This window comes from Puntigrus tetrazona, chromosome 8, assembly GCF_018831695.1.
Source record: "Puntigrus tetrazona isolate hp1 chromosome 8, ASM1883169v1, whole genome shotgun sequence".
NCBI classification, from domain to species: Eukaryota; Metazoa; Chordata; class Actinopteri; order Cypriniformes; family Cyprinidae; genus Puntigrus; species Puntigrus tetrazona.
In genome coordinates this window covers 7,655,350-7,677,392 of record NC_056706.1, presented here as the reverse complement: position 1 = coordinate 7,677,392, position 22,043 = coordinate 7,655,350, and the positions used below count along the sequence as shown (strand labels likewise).

The following is a 22,043-nucleotide window of genomic DNA, read 5'->3' as shown; positions in this document are numbered from 1 at the left end:
GACTAAATTCCTGTTCGCAGAAAGAGCAAAAAATGATTTGCCTTATGAAATTATTTATTCATTTTCTTTTTATGGAACTTGTGCTTCTTTTTGTTCATCTTGCCAGCAGCCTGTGCTGCTTTTTCTGCCATGATCTCTTGATATTTCTTTTTGTTATAGCTGTGAAGTGAAGAAAAGAAAAGCGGTATTTTAGTACATGACAATAGACAGGACAATCTATAATAAAAGCCCCTTTGTCATGCATACAAATCATTCATCAAAAAAGTAATCAGCCACAGCTTTCTTACCTTCTAAACTCTGCATCTGCAAGCAGCTCCTCCACCATGGTCCTTTTCCTTTGTTTCTTAGGGATTCTTGAACTATAAAAGTCTACCGGGTTGTCAACCACCGTGCCAACCTGAAACAAAAAGAGCAAAACTTTAAAGAATAGAACAATATACTATTGTCTGCTTTCTTTAAACGTGAGCCTATGGTTAATTGCAATGTCGGTATTTTGATAACCAGTCTCATTTTTGTTTTGACCATTTTTTTTTTTTTGTCTTAAGGAACAATGGCTTTCTAAAACATTGAGGGGGAAAAAAGTGTGTTGCTGATAAAGGCTTCCCAACCAACCTGAAAGTACTTGGGAGGTCCTTCTCTGTCATTCTTTTTGTAGAAGCGCTTTGGGTCCAAAGCTGAGCGCATCTTGAGTACCTTCAAGTCATTTTTGAGCTCTTCTGTTAATTCAGGAGCTCTCATGTTGAACCAGCCATCACCGGTTGTCTTTTCTCTTTCCGCCTGTATATGATAAATATTGCACAAAGATTGCTACATAGCTTATAAAACCCTGATGTAAGCAAAAGCATGAGAATTAAAAATTTTTTTTACTTAATATCTGTAACGATTTCTTGAGGATTGGACATTTAAAGTGATTGTTTCTCATCATGACTACATTGTGTGTGTACACATATTTTTTTTTTTTAAGAATATTAAGTTGTATAATTACAATTTAAAATATAGGTTAATCCTGTCATGGCTAACATGACTTTTCATCAGCCATTACTCTTTAGTGTCACATGATCCTTCATAAATCATTGTATTGTATAATGTAATGTTACATTTTTTTTCTACAAACCCTAATACAATCAAGTTCAAAAGCAGTAACTCCTTTTATAAAAACCAAATGACCCCAAATGAGTTAAGTTTTTAAGATGAATTTAAAAAAAAAAAAAAAAAAAAAAAAAAAAAAAAAAAAAAAGCTTTCCCTTGAAGGAAATAATGTAACACCCTCCATTTGTTCATGAACTGGCATAACCCACCTTGCGCTTGAGTTTAGCTGCATGTTTTGATTCACTGTAGGGCGGCACGGCATCTTTTTTCTCAAATTCTGGCACGATAACACTCTTCTTCAGCAACTACAAAATGAACAACATTTTCATGTTCTTTAGCTTTAATAAGCATTAACATCTCTACAAAATGCTTTGAAATGCTTATGATAAAAATGCTAAAAAAAAAAAAAAAAAAAAAAAAAAAGGCACACTGAGAAATACTACATTTTTAAATAAATATAATCAATGTTTCAACTAGAATAATAAATTACTATTTACCTCATCGGGATTGTTCGGGTCCTTCAGGGATTTCAAACTGTTGGAATGACTCTTTGGCTTGTTGCCATCAAAACTGATATACAAACCACCAAGTTCCTTCATTTTCAGACCTGTGTCAATGGCACTGGATAACTGCATCCTGTGGAAAAAATATTTTCATACTAAATATTTCTTGAAGAGCTTAAAATAATTTAAATATTTTTAATAGTTAGAAATCAATACAACAGAAAAAAAAACAACTTACAGAGGCTTTCTGGAAGTGAACAGGACTCTTGAATCTTCATCATCATCATCATCTCCTTCCTCATCAACAAAATCCTCCTCGTCCTGTTCCTCGGTTTGCTTGGCAGCAACATAATACTGTTTTTTAGACTGTTGTCCAGGTTTATTGTCTATGACAAACAGTCCATTGCCAGGTGCCTCTGTTTTTTTTGATGCCTTTCCTTCAGCGAACATCACATTGTCTTGACTACACATCTCCACATCTTCAGCTTTCTGTGAACAACCTTCTTCCTCTGAAGTCAGACCTTCATCAGCACTGTCTTCATCCTCACTGCTATCGAGTAAACTGATCATTTTTTTCTGAGGTGAGCATTTCTTAGATATTTCTTCTGTGGTCATCAAATTTAGTTCATTACGTGAGCTTGTAGAAGGGCCTTCAAGGTCATTCAACATTATAAAATTATTTTCAGTTGTCTTAATGGTGTCATTAGCTTCCTCATAAACAATTACACCTTGCTTTTCACACTTAAGCTTGTTCTCATGCTCCTCAACCACAGTTGGTACAGGATCTTCTGGAGTGGTTTCTACCACATCCTCAACAGGCTCAGTAAAAATTTGCGCCTCAATGGCCTCCTCAACCACAGCTGTTTCAGGCTCTTCTTCCACAGCTTCTACTGTATCCTCCACAGGCTCAGAACAACGCTGATCCTCAATGGCCTCCTCAACCACAGCTGTTTCAGGCTCTTCTTCCACAGCTTCTACTGTATCCTCCACAGGCTCAGAACAACGCTGATCCTCAATGGCCTCCTCAACCACAGCTGTTTCAGGCTCTTCTTCCACAGCTTCTACTGTATCCTCCACAGGCTCAGAACAACGCTGATCCTCAATGGCCTCCTCAACCACAGCTGTTTCAGGCTCTTCTTCCACAGCTTCTACTGTATCCTCCACAGGCTCAGAACAACGCTGATCCTCAATGGCCTCCTCAACCACAGCTGTTTCAGTCTCGTCTGCCACAGCTTCTACTGTATCCTCCACATGCTCAGAACAACGCTGATCCTCAATGGCCTCCTCAGCCACAGCTGGTTTAGGGTCTTCTGACACAGCTTCTACCACATCCTCCTTGACAAGCACAGAACATGTTTGATTTTCAACAAAATGGCTTGTCTCCACAAACTCTGGCTCATCATTTTCCATGGCAACATCTCCAGGCTCTTCAATTAGCATACCAGAAGTTGCAGCCACAGATTCTTCTTTAAGTGTCAGAGTTTCAGTTCCACTGTACTCCAGCGGCTCTGCGTCTTGCATGGTGCTCTGGGATTCCTGCATCTTGATGGGCTCACCCTGATTAAGAACTACAGTGGTATCTTCAGTGCTCTCCTCAATAATGGTACACTCTTGAGCTTCACTGGTGTCCATGACCAAAGTGCTATCCAGTATTTCTACTGTGTCGTCAGCTTTATCTCCATCAAATACTGGAATACTTTCAGGATGAGGTTCAAGCTCCTCACCCAAATCCTCAGTCATGGCAGCAGCAGTTGTAATGGTGTCACCTACATCAGCTTTAGCTTTACTTCTTGCCCTAGTTACAGGAACTGCACGGGTACTACTAGCAGACCCAGTTCGGCTACTACAAGGAGTCCCCCTTCCTCTTTGAGGGCTTTGGCTACTCAGAGATTTGCAGACATCTGTAGCTACCAATTCTGAATCTGACTCACCAAGTTTGGGTTGATGCCTTGTGGATCTCCATGGACTCATGCTGGGACCAGACTTGCATCCATCCGAATCATTTTCCTCATTGTAAACAGTTTTGCGCCTACAGCCTCTCTTCTTGGACACTGGAGAAGAAGGGGTGTCTGTGGTTTCCTCGAAGCTTAAAGGGATGGGCTTGGTGCTTTTGACCTTCTGGTTTCGAGAAGATCTGCGGACTGCAGAGCCACGAAGGCCAGAAACGCTAGAGGAGCATGACTCTGGTTCAGATGAATCTGCTTCTGTGGAAGGAACAGCAGTCTTCCTATGGCTCCTTGTTATCCGACGAGTGTCCATAGCTGTAGTGAGGGATACAGCAGAACTGCAGGATTCAGGCCCTGAGGGATCACCATCGTCATCCATTATGGCATCTTTTATAGCCGCTGAAGCCAGAACACGCTTCCTCAGGCTGCGCAGAACTCTGTGAGAACGGGTTGTAGACACCTCCGAAGAGCAGGATTCAACTTCGGATGCCTCATCCTGCACAGTTGGCTTCTCCCTGACTGCAGTCCTCCGTCGGGTTCTGGGTGTCGCCTGCATATCAGAAACTACAGAGCAGCTGGACTCTGACTCAGACACATCAGCTTCATTGGTAGAGTGTGGTTCCTTTTTGTCAGCAAGGAGACGTGTGGATCTTCTAGTTCCTCGCTTGGGCGGACTAGCTACTGAGGAAGAGGCAGTACTGTCATACTTCAGCTCATCTGTCTGGGATGCATCTGCAAGTTCGGAGTTGGACTGATTTTCCTCCATTAGAGTTCTGCGTTGTGTTCTTCTGGTCGAAGGAGTAGGCTGCTGTGAGAACAAGACAATTTGCTTCAGGTTATTTGAATTTCTTAGAATAATGTTTTGAGACATTTGAGTTGGTATTAGAGCTTCACGATTCATCATAAGTATTTATGAGGGAGTCATTGAGAGATTCATTCAAACCACTTTTTCATTATTTTACCATTGGTGTAATAAACTTCTTCAGAATACACTATACACTAGCTGTTTTTAAACGTGCTATAGAAATAAACTGACCATGACCCTACGTATTCGTTCTTTTCATTATTCGTTCAAAATAAACCCATTAAATAGCGATAATATTTTGGTCACATTATTTTGTTTAGTTCAAACTCATGGGTGAATCTGATCTCTACTTGAGAAAAAAAAATGTGATTCTCATTTTAACAATTAACTGATTTTTAATACATATATTAATTCAATTTTTCATTATTTCAATTATTAAATCTGGGCTATGTTGTCTTTCCAATCAAGACTGCAATACATTAATAAACTTAAACATTAATAAATACATTAATAGACTTTTTAGTGCTTTGCCAGAAAGGATGAAATTACTCACAATTCACCAAACACATTTTATAAAACACTTTATAGTAAACCAATATAATTCTAATTTAGAGGAGGAGTATCACACATGGTGCACACATCCGCTGCCCAAAGATACACAACTATAACTTTTTTTTTTTTACATAACTCTAAAGTCAGATAGGAATGCAGAACCGATAAAGATACAAACGTACAACATTATCGTTTTATTTTTAAAATACGAACGTTATTTGTTAGTTGTATGTATGAACACGAGGCGAGCCATTTTTTTCTCGAAAATGCATACAACATTACAATTACAAGCACACACCGACGCTTCAGAATACATGAACTAAACTACTTAAGTATCCGACATACCGTGTCTCCAGAATTTTCTTCACTAGTATTTTTCACCGGGGAGCCCACGCGTGTTCCTCTTCTGGTGGCCACCATCTTGCCACTATGATGATGCTAGACGTACTTCCGCTTGCGTGACGAGTACACAGGATGTGCAGGCATGTTTAATCGATGCAGGAAAACAGATTCGAGCGTTGGGTGAGTTAGAAATAATGATATGGATTTCTGTCTTGAGACACTATTACAATTAATTCAATATTTTAAAAAAAAATAGTTTGCGTTACGTCTCTGGAGGATACAGCATACCGGAAATCAGTATTCATATAATAAACAATGAAATGGAAAAAAAAAACTCAAAGCCGGTACTTGTTTTGTTTTCAATTCCTAAGTTTATAAACCGCATTAGAAATGTTTAACACAATATGGGAAAATAGTAATTACAGTACAGTACAGTACAGTACATGAAACAAGAACTGTATTATAAGATTGGCTCCAACAGGAATCGTCATTGCAATGAATAAATAACACAGGTAAAAATATATATTCTGACTATTTGATGGATACTGGAACTATAATCATTATTTTCCTTCAAGTGTGGAATTTTCCAGTGTTCTTATATACAACGGGTTAATGCTGTTCATGCCATGCATGTTAACAGCCTCCCAAACAGTTAGATATTTGAATATTTCTTTTTATCAGATAGGCAAGGCATTTTGTTTACAAAGGGATGCAAAACATAGAATCATCTGTCGACAACATGTAAGAAAACATTTACTGAACATTCCAAGCAAAGCATCAATTAAAATAAATTATACAAACGTAAAATGCCAGCAGGACTTAAAATTTGACATTAAAATTTAAAGTAAAAATACAACTATGTGGCCCTCTTTAAAAAAGCGGTTAACATTTTTAAATAAACCAGAAAAAAAGGGTGCAATGATTAACAAAATAATATTGTGATATTCGAAGCATCTTAATCTGTTGTCCTATCAACCATTGTATTATGTTTAATTTTTACCATTTTGAATAATAAAGAGAATTAAATCAGGCCAGGTTGGAAAAAAAGAGGCACTTTGAATTTATCTACAAGAACAGATTGCTGTCTAAATATTCTAAATCATAAAGAAAAATGAGTCAAGTGGGTCGAGTGAATTTTTGTTCTTTTGAAAAATCACATCCAGTTTAGTGTGTTGACAAAAACTGTAAAATATGCATCCAATGACGTAGTTGCTCCCAAGATTTCAAGAAACCCTATTCAATCTAGACATGTTAAAGGGTGTTGCCCTTTTTAGCATGAACAATATATCCTTTTGCTTTTATGATGCCTCTGCTCTTGACGATGATGGAGTACCGTAAGACCCACTCCAGCCTCCAATCAACCACCTGCAGGTCCTTACTGCTTCCCTGCACTGCTTCCTGGAAGCCCGCTGCACTGATTAGCTCTAGACCCAAGAAGAAAGACTGGCATCATTACATGCAGTTTCATAATTAAATCGCAAAACCAGTTCATGCACGCAGTCATTCAGCTCAATGACTCAGCAGAAATTACACACCTTTGGGGTCATTGTGCGTAAGCAGTTGTATGTCGAACTCTTTAGCAAATGCAGTGAGGTCTGGAGGCATCACACAGCACGAGGCCAGATTCACCTGATTACTACTTGGCTTTATCTGCACAGGATGAAAGAGCACAGAAATAAATTGTAAATGATGAATTATTCTGTTATGTGCAAAAGACAGCAGACACACAGCAGACCTGAGCCCAGTTATACAGCTGCTCTAGAAGAGTTTTGTCCAAGTCAGACGTGCCGATGGCAGCGATCTTCTGGCTTCGCACAAGACTTTCCAACTCCTCCCACAGCGGCTGCAGGTGGGTCAGTGTCTGTGCCTCACCCTCGGGGAGAGGAGGTGGAGCAATGATCACAGAGTCCAACTGAGATACTCCTAACGAAAGACAAGCTGAACAACAAAGAGAAGAAGAGATTACTGTCAATCAACTCAAATATTCACATACTCTACCCTCTACCATATGGGCAAAAAATGGTAAAGAAATAATCATTTTATTCAGCAAGAATGTATTAAATTGCTAAAAAGTTAGAAAGGCTTTCACATTGTTACAAAATATCTATATATTTAATTTTTTTTTTAACTTTCTTTTAAATAATCTTGAAATAATTTACAATTTTCCACAAAAATATTAACCAATGCCATTTATTAGGTGAAAAAATATTATTTAGAAAGAAATGTATATTATTGTATATTATGGGTGTATATATATATATATATATATATATATATATATATATATATATATATATATATATATATATATATATATATATATATCTCAAATACACTCTTCGTATGCTCAATTATGTTAGATTAAGGTAACAAACTTGCACATAATTAGTTAGCTAATTAAACATAAAAATATTCATATATACAGCATTACGTTAAACAGAACTTACCCATGTCCACTGCACTTCTGATGGATGAAGTGTCTGACTCAGTGAGAAAAAGCTTGACTGCAAAGACATTTAAACATATTTAATAACATTCACATGCACTGCAGCTGTATTCTTTAATGCATCAGTAATCCTCACCAGACACTTTCAGCTCCTCTCTCTCCTCTGGGGTGATGGCCTCTGTGTTTTCTGGAATAGCACAGTCCAGAATGCTGGGAAGCTCGAGAGAAGAAAAATAAAAAGTAATTGAAAAACCATGCTATCATGGAAAGTATCCAGTCACTTACTGGAATACGCGTTATTTTTGCATCATTTCTGGCTACCCTGTGTCTATGGAACTCACTTTCCTTTGCATGTGAAAACATTAGACACCTTGTTAATGCACTGCATGAAAGGAATGCATCAATAAGCCTCAGCTTTTGTGTGCTAAGACCTTTACTCTGTACTCGCTGAGCTCTCAGGCAGATTCGCTGACAATGGCAGAAAGAGCCAGAGCAGAGGCACAGCGGCCCCATGCCATGAACAATCACCATAACAACTGTCTTTTCATCCCACTGCCCAGTGCCTATATATGCTTTAATGGTGGAGCAGATGGTTTGCTTTCCCACAATCCAGAGTGCTCAACTGTTTATGTTCAGTGTGTCTGATTACTTCATGCAACTGAGATCTTTAACTTGTCAAAGATGACATTTTGTTTAGCTTAAAGCTGCTCGTTTATAAGTTCTCAAGGTTTCCTGTTTCACTTTCGTAATAACGGTCTTGCAAGGTCTTACAGAGTCAAGAGATGACGGCATTGCGGCAAACCACTCGCTCAGTGTGCCTTGGATGCAGTCTTGAAGCTGTGGATTCAGAAAACATTGAAAAACATTCAAATTATGAAACGTAAACACATCTTGGCAGAAAACATTTCTCAATATTTATAGTCATAGACACGTTTGGCTTTTGGCCCTGTAGGCTTTTAGAAAAGTCTGATTTAATTTCGTATTTTTCTTACACATGTTCTAAGGTTATCTAAAATAATATTTTATGTGTAGACTTTATAATGAAATAACAGCATTTCAAAATAGAAATCTTTTGTAACAATATACACTACAGTTCAATTTTTTTTTAAATTATATGTATGGTTTTAAGTTAATAAAAAGTGATAATAAGCACTTATATTGCTCGAAAAGATTTATATTTGTTCTTTTAAAATATTTAATCATCAAAGTAAAAAATAAACGATTAAGTGGAGTAATAAGGAAATTATTATTTTATTAAAATGTGAAAAAGGTATTATAAATTGTAACATTATTTTCCAGTATTTATGATCAAATAAATGTAACTTTGGTGAGCATTATAGACTTCTTTTCAAGTCTTACTGATTAAACATTTTATATAGAATAAAAACACCCTGTTATACACTGATTGTTGAGCAAAAACGATTTAAGACGTTAAGACATCATTAACCTTTTAGTTACAATCTTGCAATGCAATTTACAAGTACATGTTTAAACATTCCTAATAAACTTGTATAGGCTTGAACAACAAGCTTAGTTTTTTTTGATGGGATGACAGTTTTATCCAGTAGCTATAGAGAAAGGTCATTTGTCAATCATCTGTTGAGATTATAAAACAACAGTGTGACATTGCATCATCATTCATTCCAGCACTTCAGGTCAGGTCACGTTTAATTATGTGCATCTTCTGTGACAGGTCTGGCACAACTGGTAAAACAAAACTCTGCTCGTTTGAACTAAATGCAACAACAGTACGATGCATTGTAATTTCTCATACCACATTTTGCATACAGTGGCATGTCATGAGCAGCACGAGGCAAGTTGGCCATTGACGTCATTAATGGAAGCAGACGGATCGTATCTTTTATCCCCGGAATCATTACGTGAGACGACTCGATCTTAATGATTCGACTGAACCGATTCGCAAAGCTTTCGGTTGTGAGGCGGACGTCACGCTGGAACATAAACAAAAGAAACTTACAACGTTTAACCTTTTTTCGCATAGGAATAACGATAAAAAAAAGTAGGTACACTTAGGCTAATCAGAACGGAATCCAAATATACACAAAATCCAGTGTATATAACTAAAACAATCATATTTCATAACATACTTATTTAATTTTTTGTAAGCGTTCGTTAACGATGATCTGCAAGGACGTATAGGAACACTCGAGCGATTCTGTGAACCGACTTGGTTAATGAACCGCCCGAAGGAGTCGATGATTAAAAAAAGGAATCGGACTTCACAAACGCAAGGACGACCTTATAAACATAAATAATGGGGAGTCCGCGGCTGAGCTCGTTCACCCAGCAATATCACACTATAAGAAATGGACCTGTGCTGCCCAGACGGACCAAGGTGTATCATTAGCGCTGCGAGCTCACGTCACTTACCTCCTCACTAGGTGAAGACGGACATTTCTTCTTAAGTCGACTGCGGTTCACTAAATTCCCCGTGTGAAGCTTCAGGGTTGTCGCGTGATTAAAAAGCCGCTTCGCGTTTACATGAGGCTCCATTGCTCCGTAAAAACCGGTGACTGGAAACAAGTGCTATGTAAGTATTAACAGTAGAATGCCCTCGGGTACAATGTTTCCCTCTCTCTCGAGTACACTAAACAGTGTAGTATGACTTTGCACTTGTAGTTCATTCAAGTAGAGAGGAGGTTAGAGCAGAGAGTTTCACGCCCACAATAAGAATATGGGTGACTTGAGGTGGAAAACCTGGCGAGGATCAGCCCGAAGTGGATCGGATGAGTGGTTCAAAGCAACGGTCGGCTTTTCTGAGGCCCCCTATTGCCCGACACAATATCCAAAGGACCCCATGTTGACAGAGAAATTTCCCCTGCCTCGTCTTCAAATAATAATAACAAAGCTGCTGACTTTCAAGCGTTTTTATTTATAGAATCAAAAGAATCCCAAATAATACCGTATTTGTTCACTTCTACACTTAACGTTTAACAGTGAAACAATAATTGAAGGCACAAACTAAAAAAAGAAATGACAGTTGTTTTTTTGTTTTTTTTTAGCATTTTGGTAAGTTGTATACTCGTAAAATAACTTAGAATAATTAATAATTATAGAATTATAGAGTTATCTTGCAGCCTGGTGAAGCCCTACCCATGGGTGGGAACGATTACAGGCATCTTACCAGTTATGCTTTGTCATTATGACACAGCATGCATTATTAGTTATTATCACTGTGACAGCGAACTACTTATAATAAACTTTTAAAATTAAGTTTAATTCAATACTTGAGTCTTTCGAATACAAATCAATTCATCAACATATCAGCCAAAACGTACCATTCACAACTTTTATTTTTCTTTATCGAGAGAAATAAAATGAGTATAAAACAGTAAATAAAATGAGAGTATGTAGCTGCAGACAACCAGATGTGTTTTTCATCAGTACCAGTGAGGTTCTTACCAAAACAGCGCCATTCAGAAGGTTACAGTACATTCATGCAAAGTACCCCCAGAGAAAGACGTTGACAGTGAGTAAAATGAGGGCATTAACATTGCAGACAGTCTTCCAGGTGTGGTGTTCTTCAATACTGGTCAGTTTCCTTTCCAGAGCCTGCTGTTCCTCCTCACTCATCTCTTGTTTAGCCACACGGGAGAGACAACACAGGCACATTCCAGCACGCTTCCACCATGCAGGCGTATCCTCATCTGACCCCTCTGACTCTGCAGTGCTGGGATCTGAGCCTGCTGGTTTGGATCCTCTGGCCCAAGGGTCTTCGAACTCTACACGCTCCTCCTTACTGTGTCTAGTCCACCAGGTCAAACGGACAAGCTAAAATGAAATAGAAGCTCATTAAATTAGCAGCTCATATTCAGTGTGCTTATCCTACAGTATCATTGTAAATATTGTTTTGTGCATATAAATATATAGGTAACACTTTATTTTGCCAGTCTGTTTTAGACCTTCAACTAACTATTTTCCTTGGGAGCTAAGCTTCTTTTTGTGAAAATGAAGTGGAAATGGTTAATAATTTAAATAAAATCAAATTAAACTAAAAACAATGTGATTAGTATACTATGTAATATGTGATTTATATGTAAAAAAAATTATAGTGCATGGAAAGTCCCCAGGTAATTGCACTCTCAGAAATAAAGGTACAAAAGCGGTCACTTAGGCGGTACCTTTTCTAAAGGTACACTTTTGTACCTATTAGGTTAAAATATGTACACATTAAGTATTAATATGTTCCTTAAAAGTACCAAAACGTACCCTTTAGGTACAAACATGTATCTTTTGTAAAGATACTGCCCCAGCAACAGCTTTTGTACCATTATTTCTGAGAGTGTGGGCAGCATTTATCTCTTTTTGTAATTTTTGTATAAAAATGGACATCAAAAATTCTTGCGGTTCATAATTACATGTTTCTCTGGGATAGGGGCAGTACAGAGGCTGACAGCTGTGATGATCAGAGCTGTCAGTGCAAGCAGGATGAGAGCAAAATACAGGTAGTGCACATCTTTCAGCAGGGCAGGACGCAGGTCTTCTTTTCCACATGATGGAGTGCCGTAAACAAATTCCATTATCATCCTCACAGTGCCCACCACCAGTCCCACCACCAGACCCCAAAAAGCACCCTGTGCAAGATAAAAAGAAAGCAACATAGATGCTTTACAAACTGCATCAAGTGTTACAGGCCATTTAAATTGTACTTTATTGTACAGGCACAAGTAAAGGTTAATTAATTCACCTGTTCATTTATTCTCCCCCAGAAGATGGCCATAATGAACACTGTGGTGATAGGAGGTGCAAGGTAGCTAGTAATAGCCTGAATGTAGTCAAACAGCTGTCCACTATTGGCTGATTGGATGACTGGAATCCACACAATGCTCAGGGCCACTAGCAATAAAATGAACAACCTGTGGAGGTAAATAAAAGAAGCGATTAAGAGCCAGGAGACTCTGCATATTTAGTGAACTAAAAGTGTATATTCTGGAAAAGCCGTTTTTAATTGTAATTTTACAAGTCTGCATATCAAGTATCTTTTATAACAGGTCCTAACAGGTCAACAAAACCACTCTGGTGTGGTAAAACCACTTGGTGGTGGACTGTTTCCACTTTCGTATGCTTATAAAAAGAGAGCATTCACTTCTTTTACGCACTTCTGTATATTTTCCAAAGAAGAAAAAAAAAAAGAATGAAAAAAGAAAGCGTTCCGCAAAGCGTTTAACAGCATACCTGCCCACTACCATGAGCTCTATCTCAGAGGCCCGTGGTCGAATCCGTTTCCATATGTCCATGGTGAACAGAGTGCTGCTACTGTTGAATATGGAGGTCAAAGAGGACATGAGTGCTGCCATCATTACAGCGATCATCAGACCCCTCAAACCTACAACACAATTGAAAAAAAATGCATTAGCATAACAGGAACAAGAGGAATATCATTGTTGCTCTGTAATCTTTGTTCTTACAGTGAACATATTTACATTTAGGAGATGCTTTTATTCAAAGCGACTTATTTTTGGAGAATATATAAAACGATTAATCTTCAAGAGGCGAACAGATAGATGAAGTGCTTGTAATACCAGCCTCTGGCATTGTTCAAATAAGTACAAGCTGGAAAGGGAAGGAATAAGTAAAGAAACTGTTTGTTTTTTGTTTGTTTTTTTAAATAATTTAGGATGAGGTCAGGTAGTGTGGAAAGAGTAGTTTCAGCTGTTGTTTGAAGATTGACATCCAGCATTCCAGATAGGGATGGGAAGATCATTCCACCAGCCAGGAACAGTGAACAAGATTGTTCTGGATAGTGATTTGAGACTCTCTGTGATGGTACCACAAGGCGTCAATCATTCACAGATCTCAGGTTTCTGGAGGATATGTAGATTCGTAATAGTAAATGGAAATAGGTGCAGAGACCATGGTTGTTCTACAAGTAAACATCAGTGTCTTGAATGTGATGTGAGCTGCAACCGGGAGCCAGCGCAAGGACATAAAGAGAGGCGTAACAGTCTGGTAGTAATTGTATGTAAGCTGGTTGTCAAAGATTTCACCAAGAAGTTGATTGGGTCATTTTAGACAAATCTAGCTGGATGACAAAGTCGTGCTGTAGAGGCCAGGAAAGCAAGAAGCTCAGTTTTGGCAAGATTAAGCTGCAGGTTATGATTTGTCATCCATGCTGAGATGTCCGCCATGCAGCCTGAAATCTGTGCAACTATCGTTGGATCATGTGGTTGAGAAGAGAGGTAGAGTTGTGTGTCATCAGCGTAGCAGTGGTAGGAGAAGCCTTGTGCCTGTATGATAGGATCCAGTGATGTGGAGAAGAGGAGGGGTCCAAGAACCAATCCCTGAGGTACTCCAGTGACCAGCTGATGTATTTTGGATACCTCTCTTATCCAAAACACATTTATAAAATATCCATCATTTAAATATTTTATTATAATATATTTTATTACACTATTAATGCGATTTTAAAAAAAATACAATCATCCTAGTGGACAGAAAATTTTAATTAATTGAAAAAATCACACATATGATAAGGTTTTCATACCCACTGGCATGAGCTCCACAACTAACTTTGGGTAGGCGATGTTAGAGCAACCCACACTCGCCCCACAGATCTTCATACACTCCTCAGGATCCACACATCCCACTTCATCTAGAAAATGCACAAACATCATCACGCTATTTACCATAAAACGAGAGATTTTACGTTTGTGCATATTAACGGTGTGGATAGTCCATTAAACCCCTTTTCATGGGTTTAATAAATGCTAAGGTAACAGTCTTTCTTAAACGCAGACCATAGCTTGAGGAAAATGAAAATAATGACTGAGTAGTACTTGGGTAGAGAGCTCTGCTGATCATTCCTGGCATAACGATAAAGAACATAGGGAAGACCTTGAGGTAGCCACCGAGTACCGAACCACCTTTGGCATGAGACAGGTTTTTGGCAGAGAGAGACCTTTGCACTATCACCTTCAGACATAAAATAAATGCAATTTCTTGTTGTAAAACTATTTATATATATATATATATATATATATATATATATATATATATATATATATATATATATATATATATATATATCTTTAAAAAGATACATTTCTGAAATCTTTTGCTGAATATTATGACAAAATCTACAGTAATTTAAAATTCACCTGGTCTGTGCACCACACCCATGTAGCCAGAACAGTGAGTCCAAAAATCAGGCCTGGCCAAGGAATGTCTCCTGTCACTGGATCTCTGAAGATATGAAAGGCGTCAGACCGAGGAAGATGACAAGTGGTGTTGGGAACTGTGATAGCAGGTACAGCTCTCTCGTACTGAACCAGCAAACCTTCATACCAGCCAATTTTGTCGAATGCTGACAGGGGAAATTCGATTGAAATGAATCACTGTACTTACCCTGGAATAATTAATGTAAGTATAACATTTCATCAACAACATAGCTATACCTATAAACATGAGGACAAATGCTCCTATTACCATGATGACAGTCTGTAAGGCATCGGTGTAGATTACCGCTGTCAGCCCACCTGCGTTAAAACAAGCCATCAATTACAGTACTTTAACTACAATCACATTTAGGCACAAGTCATTTGGGACCCTGGACCATCATACAGAAGAGCAATTTGCCCAAAATAAATTCTTAGCAATTTTACAAATTAAATATTAATATGTTCACAGTCAGAAATATACAAAATATCTTATTGGAACATGATATTTACGTAATATTGTAATGATTTTTGGCTTGAAAAATCGATTATTTTGACCCACACAATTTATTGTTGACTATTGCAACAAATATATCTGTGCTACCTATGACTGATTTTGTGGTCCAGGGTCACATTTATGTGTTGATCTGTTGTTCTATTACCAGCTATTGTATAGAGTGCAGTAACAACTAGGAGCACAACGGTGGAGACATACAGGTCCCATCCCAGAGACACCTGGATGAATAAAGCGCCTGAAAAAATGTCTGTCTGAACAGAACAGTTACAATTATGATTAACTTTATTACACATACATGACACATTTTACATATTACACAACTATTGTTATATTGTTATTTGTTGTTTATTGTTATAGCACACTTCATAGCATGTGTAATACATATACTATATATATATATATATATATATATATATATATATATATATATACATATATAGCAATATCACAAGTAGATTACACAAGTCTTACTGATATCTTGGTGAAAATGTAGAGAATGAGAGACAGCACACTCATGTAGATGCGGATTCGCTGACCCCCGAACCTCTTCCTCAGATACTCTGGCATTGTAACTACTCCAGCAGAAATATACACGGGCACAAAGATCCAGCCCAAGGCAATGAGGACCCATGCTGCCTAAAGAGCATCATACTTGTTTTGCAAACATTTAATTAGATTCAGACAACTACAATCTCAAAAGTGAAATCAGTAATTACTGAAACAACACTGAAAGCTTGTAGGATGAGGACTGATTTGTCTGCCGTACATTCCACTCAAATCCCCCGACCGCGAGTCCCCCCGCAGCTCCTGTTCCTGCTAATCCAATGAACAGTCCGCTGCCTACGTTACTCGACATCAAAGAGGCTCCAATCTGTTGAAACACAACACAAAAGAGACATACTGAGAAAATACTCTAAAAACTAAGCTCCACTAAATCAAGATGAAAGAGACGTCTTCACATTAAACACAAATCTTCTGTAAATATGATTTGTTTTTAACTGTTGTATATAATTTAATTTCATGTAATGCTCTTATTGATTTATTGACTTAACATTTCCGCTTCCCTGGAAAAAAACAAGACGCTTCCTTGTAGACATCCACAAAATTCCAGCTTCATTATTATCAACAAACACACAAAAACTCACTGGCCACCATGTCATGGATCTTCCAGCCAAGAAGTATCCACCCACTGTTCCCCGGTTGGCTCTGACTGAAGACTACAAATCAAAAGCACAGCAGTTCCATCTCTGCATTAAGAATTAGGCATACATAATTCTCTACATCAATGAAAATATTGTCAGGCTGCAAACTTTCACTCACCCATATTCCAACTGCCAACACAAACACAAAGTAGATCACAACCACAGCAATATCAGCAGCCTCCAAAGTAAACGTCCTGGGCCCCTCAGGCTCTGGGGTGGCCGTCACAAGTTCAGGTGAAGCTGGCATTTTGCACAGTGCCTGAGGCAAAAGTGTGAACTTTGAAGCAGGTGCTAACTTAATTAATAATTAATCATCCCGTTCCAGAGAATGCTGAGAATGCAATGCTGAGAGTTACACATTACATGACAGCTGCACGTCATCATGTGAGGAAGCGGAAAGCTAATGTACATTAAAGTTAATGGTCTACATTCTAGAAAAACAATTACATGTCTTTATCTTATATATATATATATATATATATATATATATATATATATATATATATATATATATATATAATTATCTTAATTTCATGTTTGAACAGAATGTACTAATATGAACCTAAAAATTGATTATGCAAATTAGCCCTAAATAAAAAGTCAGAAAACAGCTACAAACATTTCAAGGCTTTTTAATTGCTGGGTAACATATAAAACAAAATCACAATATTTTACATGTGAGACAACATAAATACTCTCAATTAAGCATTTAAGTGCATCAGTCCATTTATTTTTTTTCCCAGAATTTGCTGTAATCATCAACTTTGAAATCATCCTCAAAATCATCCATTTTCTGTTTCGCTGCCCTCTTCGGTAGCTTTTTCCGCATCCTGATTTTCCTCTCCTCCTCAGACATGGTGGTGATGTCCACAGGCATCTGGAAGGACAATAAAAAACAGCAAAAACTATTGATAACACTTTTAACTGTGATATTTTGAACTGCCATTGTTTGACTGTTCTTCAAAAAAAATCTCCTTTTGTGTGCCAAATAAAAGACCACAAACCTGATATTGAGTAAATAATGTCTGAATTATCCTTTTTGGGTGAAGTGTGTTTCCTTAACAAAAAGCTTGGAATATAAGCCACTAACCTTCATTATTCTTCTGGGCTCTTTGTATCTGATGTTGATGGTGGATCCATCAGGTCTCACCAACAGAATAGGATACATCCTCTCATACTTCTGCCTCCCAAAGCGGACCACACAGGTTCTGTTGGAGTCTGACTGAAAGACTGTGGTGTGAAATGAGGATGTGGCTTGCAAGCACCTGTGAGTGAAAACGGTCTGAAGACACCTGTGCAAAAAACAAAAAGGTCATTAAAAATGTAAACATTTCTGAGCATCGTGGTGTTTAAGCTAAAAAGAATAACGCAATCGCTGTAGTTTCAGCATCTCAATCATTTAGTGCAAACTTAAATAATTTGTCATTAAGGAAAGAAATAATAAACCAAAACCCTTCCATACATTTTGAATGGGACACAAAAATATTAGTAATAAAGGGTTAAATGACTCACAACTAATACACAACTTTAAAAACGAAAATATATTTACTTCCACGTTATATCAGAGATGAGAGAACTCAATGTGTTATCGCTTCGCTACTTACCTAAATATACTTTTGCAAGGCTGGCCAAGCATGTTTAAAGCCATGGCCATACAATTTGCAACACTGGAAACGGCTACGTAGTAAATATATTCATAAGCATAACAAGACAGTAGCAATACACTTCAGAATGGAGAAGGTCACATCAACAAACGGCATGGATGTGTATCAGTATAAAATGCTCCCCCTGGAAATTTTTGCTGCAGCTTCCAATAGTTCCGCTGTCTGTACTCTTTGTCCACGAATAAAAAACAGCTGTTTTTTTATCTCTAAATAAAATAAACTTAAATACGTAAATAATCAAGCCACAGTTTAACATGCAACATTTTATTTAAAAATACAAGGTGAAATCAAATTATGATCATATATCCAGCTTGTAATAGAAATATACAAAATACATAGTATACGATATAAAAAGGTTCTAAATTAAAAGTTTTGCTGCCCATATATATATATATATATATATATATATATATATATATATATATATATATATATATATATATGTGTGTGTGTGTGTGTGTGTGTGTGTGTGTGTGTGTGTGTGTGTGTGTGTGTGTGTGTATTATAACATAGAGCAGCCTCATGGGGGCAGGCTTGTTTAGATCACATCCTCCCGAAAGCTGTTTATTCTCCGCTCTGCTTTTGGACACCATCAGCCACATTTTAGGTTATGGACAGATTTTAACTCTCTAAACTTGTTTGTCTAATGAGGTAGTGGAAACGGGAGCCGCTGTCTTCTTATAATGCGCTGCCAGTCTGTCTGCCTCCCTGTGTCCTGAGAGTAGAGCTCCATGCACTGTGCCATAAAGAGTCTTCATTGTTGCCTCACCTGCAAACAGGACCTGAAGATCCTGAAATATATGTGTATAATCACGTTATTACTTATATGACTGAGAAAAGCAAATGAACTGAGGGTTCAACCCTAAGACGTCTTTTAAACGTACTTCAAAACCGTCTGCTTGATATAGTCCATACATCAAACAAGTTTAAATAAAAAGAACGTTCCATTATTATTAAATTCAAAAAGGAAAAAAAAAACACATACTTGGTCAGGATGCTGGCTGCCCACTAACGGCTGGGCCAATGTGTCCATAACTTGGCCATCAACACCAACAGGGAGAAAAACATAGCTTCCTTTTATGAACTTGTTGTTGCGCCACTTAGTGCAGAGTATGGATTTTGGCTGAGGAATGTTTGAATGTCCTTGGTAGTAAAAATACATGACACGTTTCACCAATACATTTTTTACTTTTAAAAACCTTAAAATCTTGCAACTGACACATCTCACTATAAAAGATATAAACATTTTTTTTACCAAAGAACATTTTGAGATGATCAGTGATTGCAATGGAGAGCTCATCGTCTGTCATGGTTTCAACCAAATCTGCTATGTCTCCTGGACACCAACCAATTAAGATGTTACCAAATCTAGAAAAGAGAGAATAATATTGCTATTTTGAATCTTTGAAGCCCTGATTGTGGCTTATTTTCCTGCATTTTACTAAGAATTATAGCCAGCAGTGTTTAAGAGTAATTGTATATATCCAGATTTCTCATACAGCATCTATACATGCAAATGTAAAATATATATTTAGAATTACTGAATATTTCACTGTCATTTGATACTACATTTACCTTTCTTTGGGTCTCATGACAGAAAAGGACTGCACGTTCTTGAGCCACTGCACCTTTTTGGTGGATACTGAGGAAGGTGTGTCATCCTCATAAACAAGGCTAATCGAGCCAACATCATTTTCCCAGAATGCCTCTTCGTACTCCAGAAAAATCTTGGCAATATTGCCAAAGCACAGTTTATCGATGACCTCGATTTTCTCGGCTGGGAGGCTGGGGATGAATAGGCTGGATGACTGTGCTTTTAGACACCCTTGAAAACATACACACACATACAGAGAGCTTTCGATTTGCAATTACAACATGTATCTCTTACATATATAAATGTGCTCACTTCAGGCAGCATCATCCTCATGATACTTATTTCTTATTATCCTTTTTAACATAGTCCTTATAACACATACCTAATGAAATGGTCACAATTACGTGATCAGCTAGAATCTCTTCTCCATTCTCACAGACAATGCAAACTGGGTACCGGCGGGCCTTTTCTTGAGAAGCAGATTCAGTGTGAGCAGGGAGAGGTTCATTATGAGCAGAGGCAACAGAAAAGGATCCGTCCCATTTGATTTTATTAACTTCTCTTTTTAGGACCAAACGATCCTTAGGGAAGTCCTCCATCAGCATATCCACAAGCTGAAACATTAAACTGACATACATGCACAACATTAAACGCTAAACGAATCATTCAATGAGCAATAACTGCAAATGAATGTAGATCATCATACCCTGCAACATTGAGACTGTCACCCATGTCGATATAATACTGCCAGGAGTCAAGAGAGATCCTGTGGAGGTCTGAAGCTCCAGTGTCAATCAGCATGTCTTTTCCGACCAAAGCCAAAATATTCTGCATTGTCGTTTTCATCTGATTGTCATTGTCTTGCAAATGGTCGATCACACCCTGGGTTTTTTCAGCATAGTGTTCACCCAAACTCTTCCCCGTGTTGAAGCCACGGTATCGAATGAGGCCCTCTCCAGCTTCATATGCACGCCTCGCAAAGTCTGCATCTACCTTGTGTCCCTTGTTACTGTAAAATGCTTCTTCACCCATCTCAGGGACCTGGTTTAGAAGGCCGGTCTTTTTTAGCAGACAGTAGACTGGGTTTTTCTCTGACGTCCCATGGATGTACTGTGCTCCAAGATCGACACATACATTACCTTTGACATAAAAAGAGAAAGACAGTGACATGTTAATATTGTTGAGTATGAATACAGAATTACAGATCTGCATTACAGATCAGAAATTAAACAGGGTTTGTGAGGAAAAAGTTTCAGAATGTGCCTATATTGCACTATATTGATATTTTATTGGTGCTTTTCAACTAAATAAACGTGCCCCCACTAAGAATGGCATAAAAAGTCAGTTCATTTGTCCTTTCATAAACCAAATTTCAAATCATTAGATACAATCTGTTGACAGCAAAGGAAAAAAAAAGGTAGTATTTAATGGAAGCGAAACTAAGTCATGGGTTCGCAGATTTCAGCTTCCTGAAACAGTTTCCTCCAGAATACGATCATACATTCATTAGCTTGCAAAATAATAAAGACATAATAAACATTACTATGCATAACAAATATGAATAAGCAAAATTAACAAATCTTTTGAAAGTATAGTAATGCTTCAAATTAACTAAAACTTAGTGATTTATATAATTATTGTTATTGTATTAATGAATAACCTTTAATGCTGAACACTTTGACTCTAATAGATTTTAAGCTATCTGAGGTATAATGCAGGCTGCTCACCTAGAGCTGCAGTAGCTACTCTTCCTCCGATCTTATCGGACGCTTCCAACACCGTGACGTCATTAAACCCATATTCTCTGAGTTTGTTGGCGGCGGCGAGTCCTGCCACTCCAGCACCAACCACCAAGACGCGCGGATCCCTGGCTGCCATGTCCGTACGATTCAAAACGCGATTGCGGTAACAGCAGCTTCACTGGTAAAAACGAAATGCATTACACTGGCATCTTCCAGTAGGCTACAGTTCCTGACATTTCATCGCAGAAACACTTTTATTGCTCTGGTTAGTTTTTAGCCTATTTTTTTTAAATAAGTAAAAGTCTTTACCTACTTACCTACTAAATCCTGACCATCCACTAGCAGTTGTATCGCTTAGTTCTACTTCCTGCTTCACAGCTGTAACTGTTGATCCAGAAGTGGCGATGTGCCCAAACTGGAAGAAACGTTGGGGTTTTTTTCTGTTTCTCAGCTTGTTGTAGGCATA

The 22,043-nt window shown here is 37.8% G+C and overlaps 6 protein-coding genes across 9 annotated transcripts in view; all 6 read right to left on the bottom strand.

The window, feature by feature from the left end:
- Positions 1-22,043, bottom strand: part of LOC122350865 (collagen alpha-1(I) chain-like) — a 513,797-nt gene that overhangs the window by 342,145 nt on the left and 149,609 nt on the right. The window lies entirely within an intron of this gene.
- Positions 37-5,355, bottom strand: dnttip2 (deoxynucleotidyltransferase, terminal, interacting protein 2). Of its 3 annotated transcripts, XM_043247629.1 has the most exons (8): positions 5,241-5,355; positions 2,526-4,346; positions 1,831-2,438; positions 1,587-1,725; positions 1,299-1,394; positions 613-777; positions 288-397; positions 37-159 (listed from the first exon to the last, which is right to left on the bottom strand). In XM_043247629.1, the coding sequence occupies exons 1-8, from the start codon at positions 5,313-5,315 to the stop codon at positions 51-53; spliced, it is 3,123 nt and encodes a 1,040-aa protein (XP_043103564.1). In that variant the 5' UTR covers positions 5,316-5,355; the 3' UTR covers positions 37-50. The 3 variants fall into 3 exon arrangements, with proteins under 3 accessions (XP_043103564.1, XP_043103561.1, XP_043103563.1); XM_043247626.1 differs by having other exon boundaries at positions 1,831-4,346; XM_043247628.1 differs by having other exon boundaries at positions 1,831-4,343; positions 5,241-5,343.
- gclm (glutamate-cysteine ligase, modifier subunit) lies at positions 5,586-10,300 on the bottom strand. Its single transcript, XM_043247647.1, has 7 exons — positions 10,075-10,300; positions 8,455-8,520; positions 7,820-7,901; positions 7,685-7,741; positions 6,973-7,175; positions 6,773-6,887; positions 5,586-6,661 (listed from the first exon to the last, which is right to left on the bottom strand). Exons 1-7 carry the CDS (start codon positions 10,195-10,197, stop codon positions 6,489-6,491), a joined length of 819 nt encoding a protein of 272 aa, XP_043103582.1. The 5' UTR covers positions 10,198-10,300; the 3' UTR covers positions 5,586-6,488.
- Positions 10,604-16,846, bottom strand: slc5a9 (solute carrier family 5 member 9). 2 transcript variants are annotated; one of them, XM_043247632.1, is made up of 13 exons: positions 16,696-16,846; positions 16,521-16,592; positions 16,103-16,246; positions 15,847-16,011; positions 15,521-15,626; positions 15,099-15,179; positions 14,802-15,007; positions 14,481-14,616; positions 14,189-14,296; positions 12,880-13,030; positions 12,392-12,560; positions 12,063-12,278; positions 10,604-11,475 (listed from the first exon to the last, which is right to left on the bottom strand). In XM_043247632.1, exons 1-13 carry the CDS (start codon positions 16,822-16,824, stop codon positions 11,140-11,142), a joined length of 2,019 nt encoding a protein of 672 aa, XP_043103567.1. In that variant the 5' UTR covers positions 16,825-16,846; the 3' UTR covers positions 10,604-11,139. The 2 variants fall into 2 exon arrangements, with proteins under 2 accessions (XP_043103567.1, XP_043103566.1); XM_043247631.1 differs by having other exon boundaries at positions 10,607-11,475; positions 16,142-16,246; positions 16,696-16,845.
- Positions 17,194-18,363, bottom strand: mrpl55 (mitochondrial ribosomal protein L55). Its single transcript, XM_043247651.1, has 3 exons — positions 18,182-18,363; positions 17,668-17,869; positions 17,194-17,454 (listed from the first exon to the last, which is right to left on the bottom strand). Exons 1-3 carry the CDS (start codon positions 18,229-18,231, stop codon positions 17,305-17,307), a joined length of 402 nt encoding a protein of 133 aa, XP_043103586.1. The 5' UTR covers positions 18,232-18,363; the 3' UTR covers positions 17,194-17,304.
- On the bottom strand, positions 18,737-21,713 carry paox1 (polyamine oxidase (exo-N4-amino) 1). The gene is made up of 7 exons (XM_043247641.1): positions 21,563-21,713; positions 20,542-20,974; positions 20,218-20,462; positions 19,817-20,066; positions 19,497-19,609; positions 19,227-19,384; positions 18,737-19,032 (listed from the first exon to the last, which is right to left on the bottom strand). The coding sequence occupies exons 1-7, from the start codon at positions 21,711-21,713 to the stop codon at positions 18,871-18,873; spliced, it is 1,512 nt and encodes a 503-aa protein (XP_043103576.1). The 3' UTR covers positions 18,737-18,870.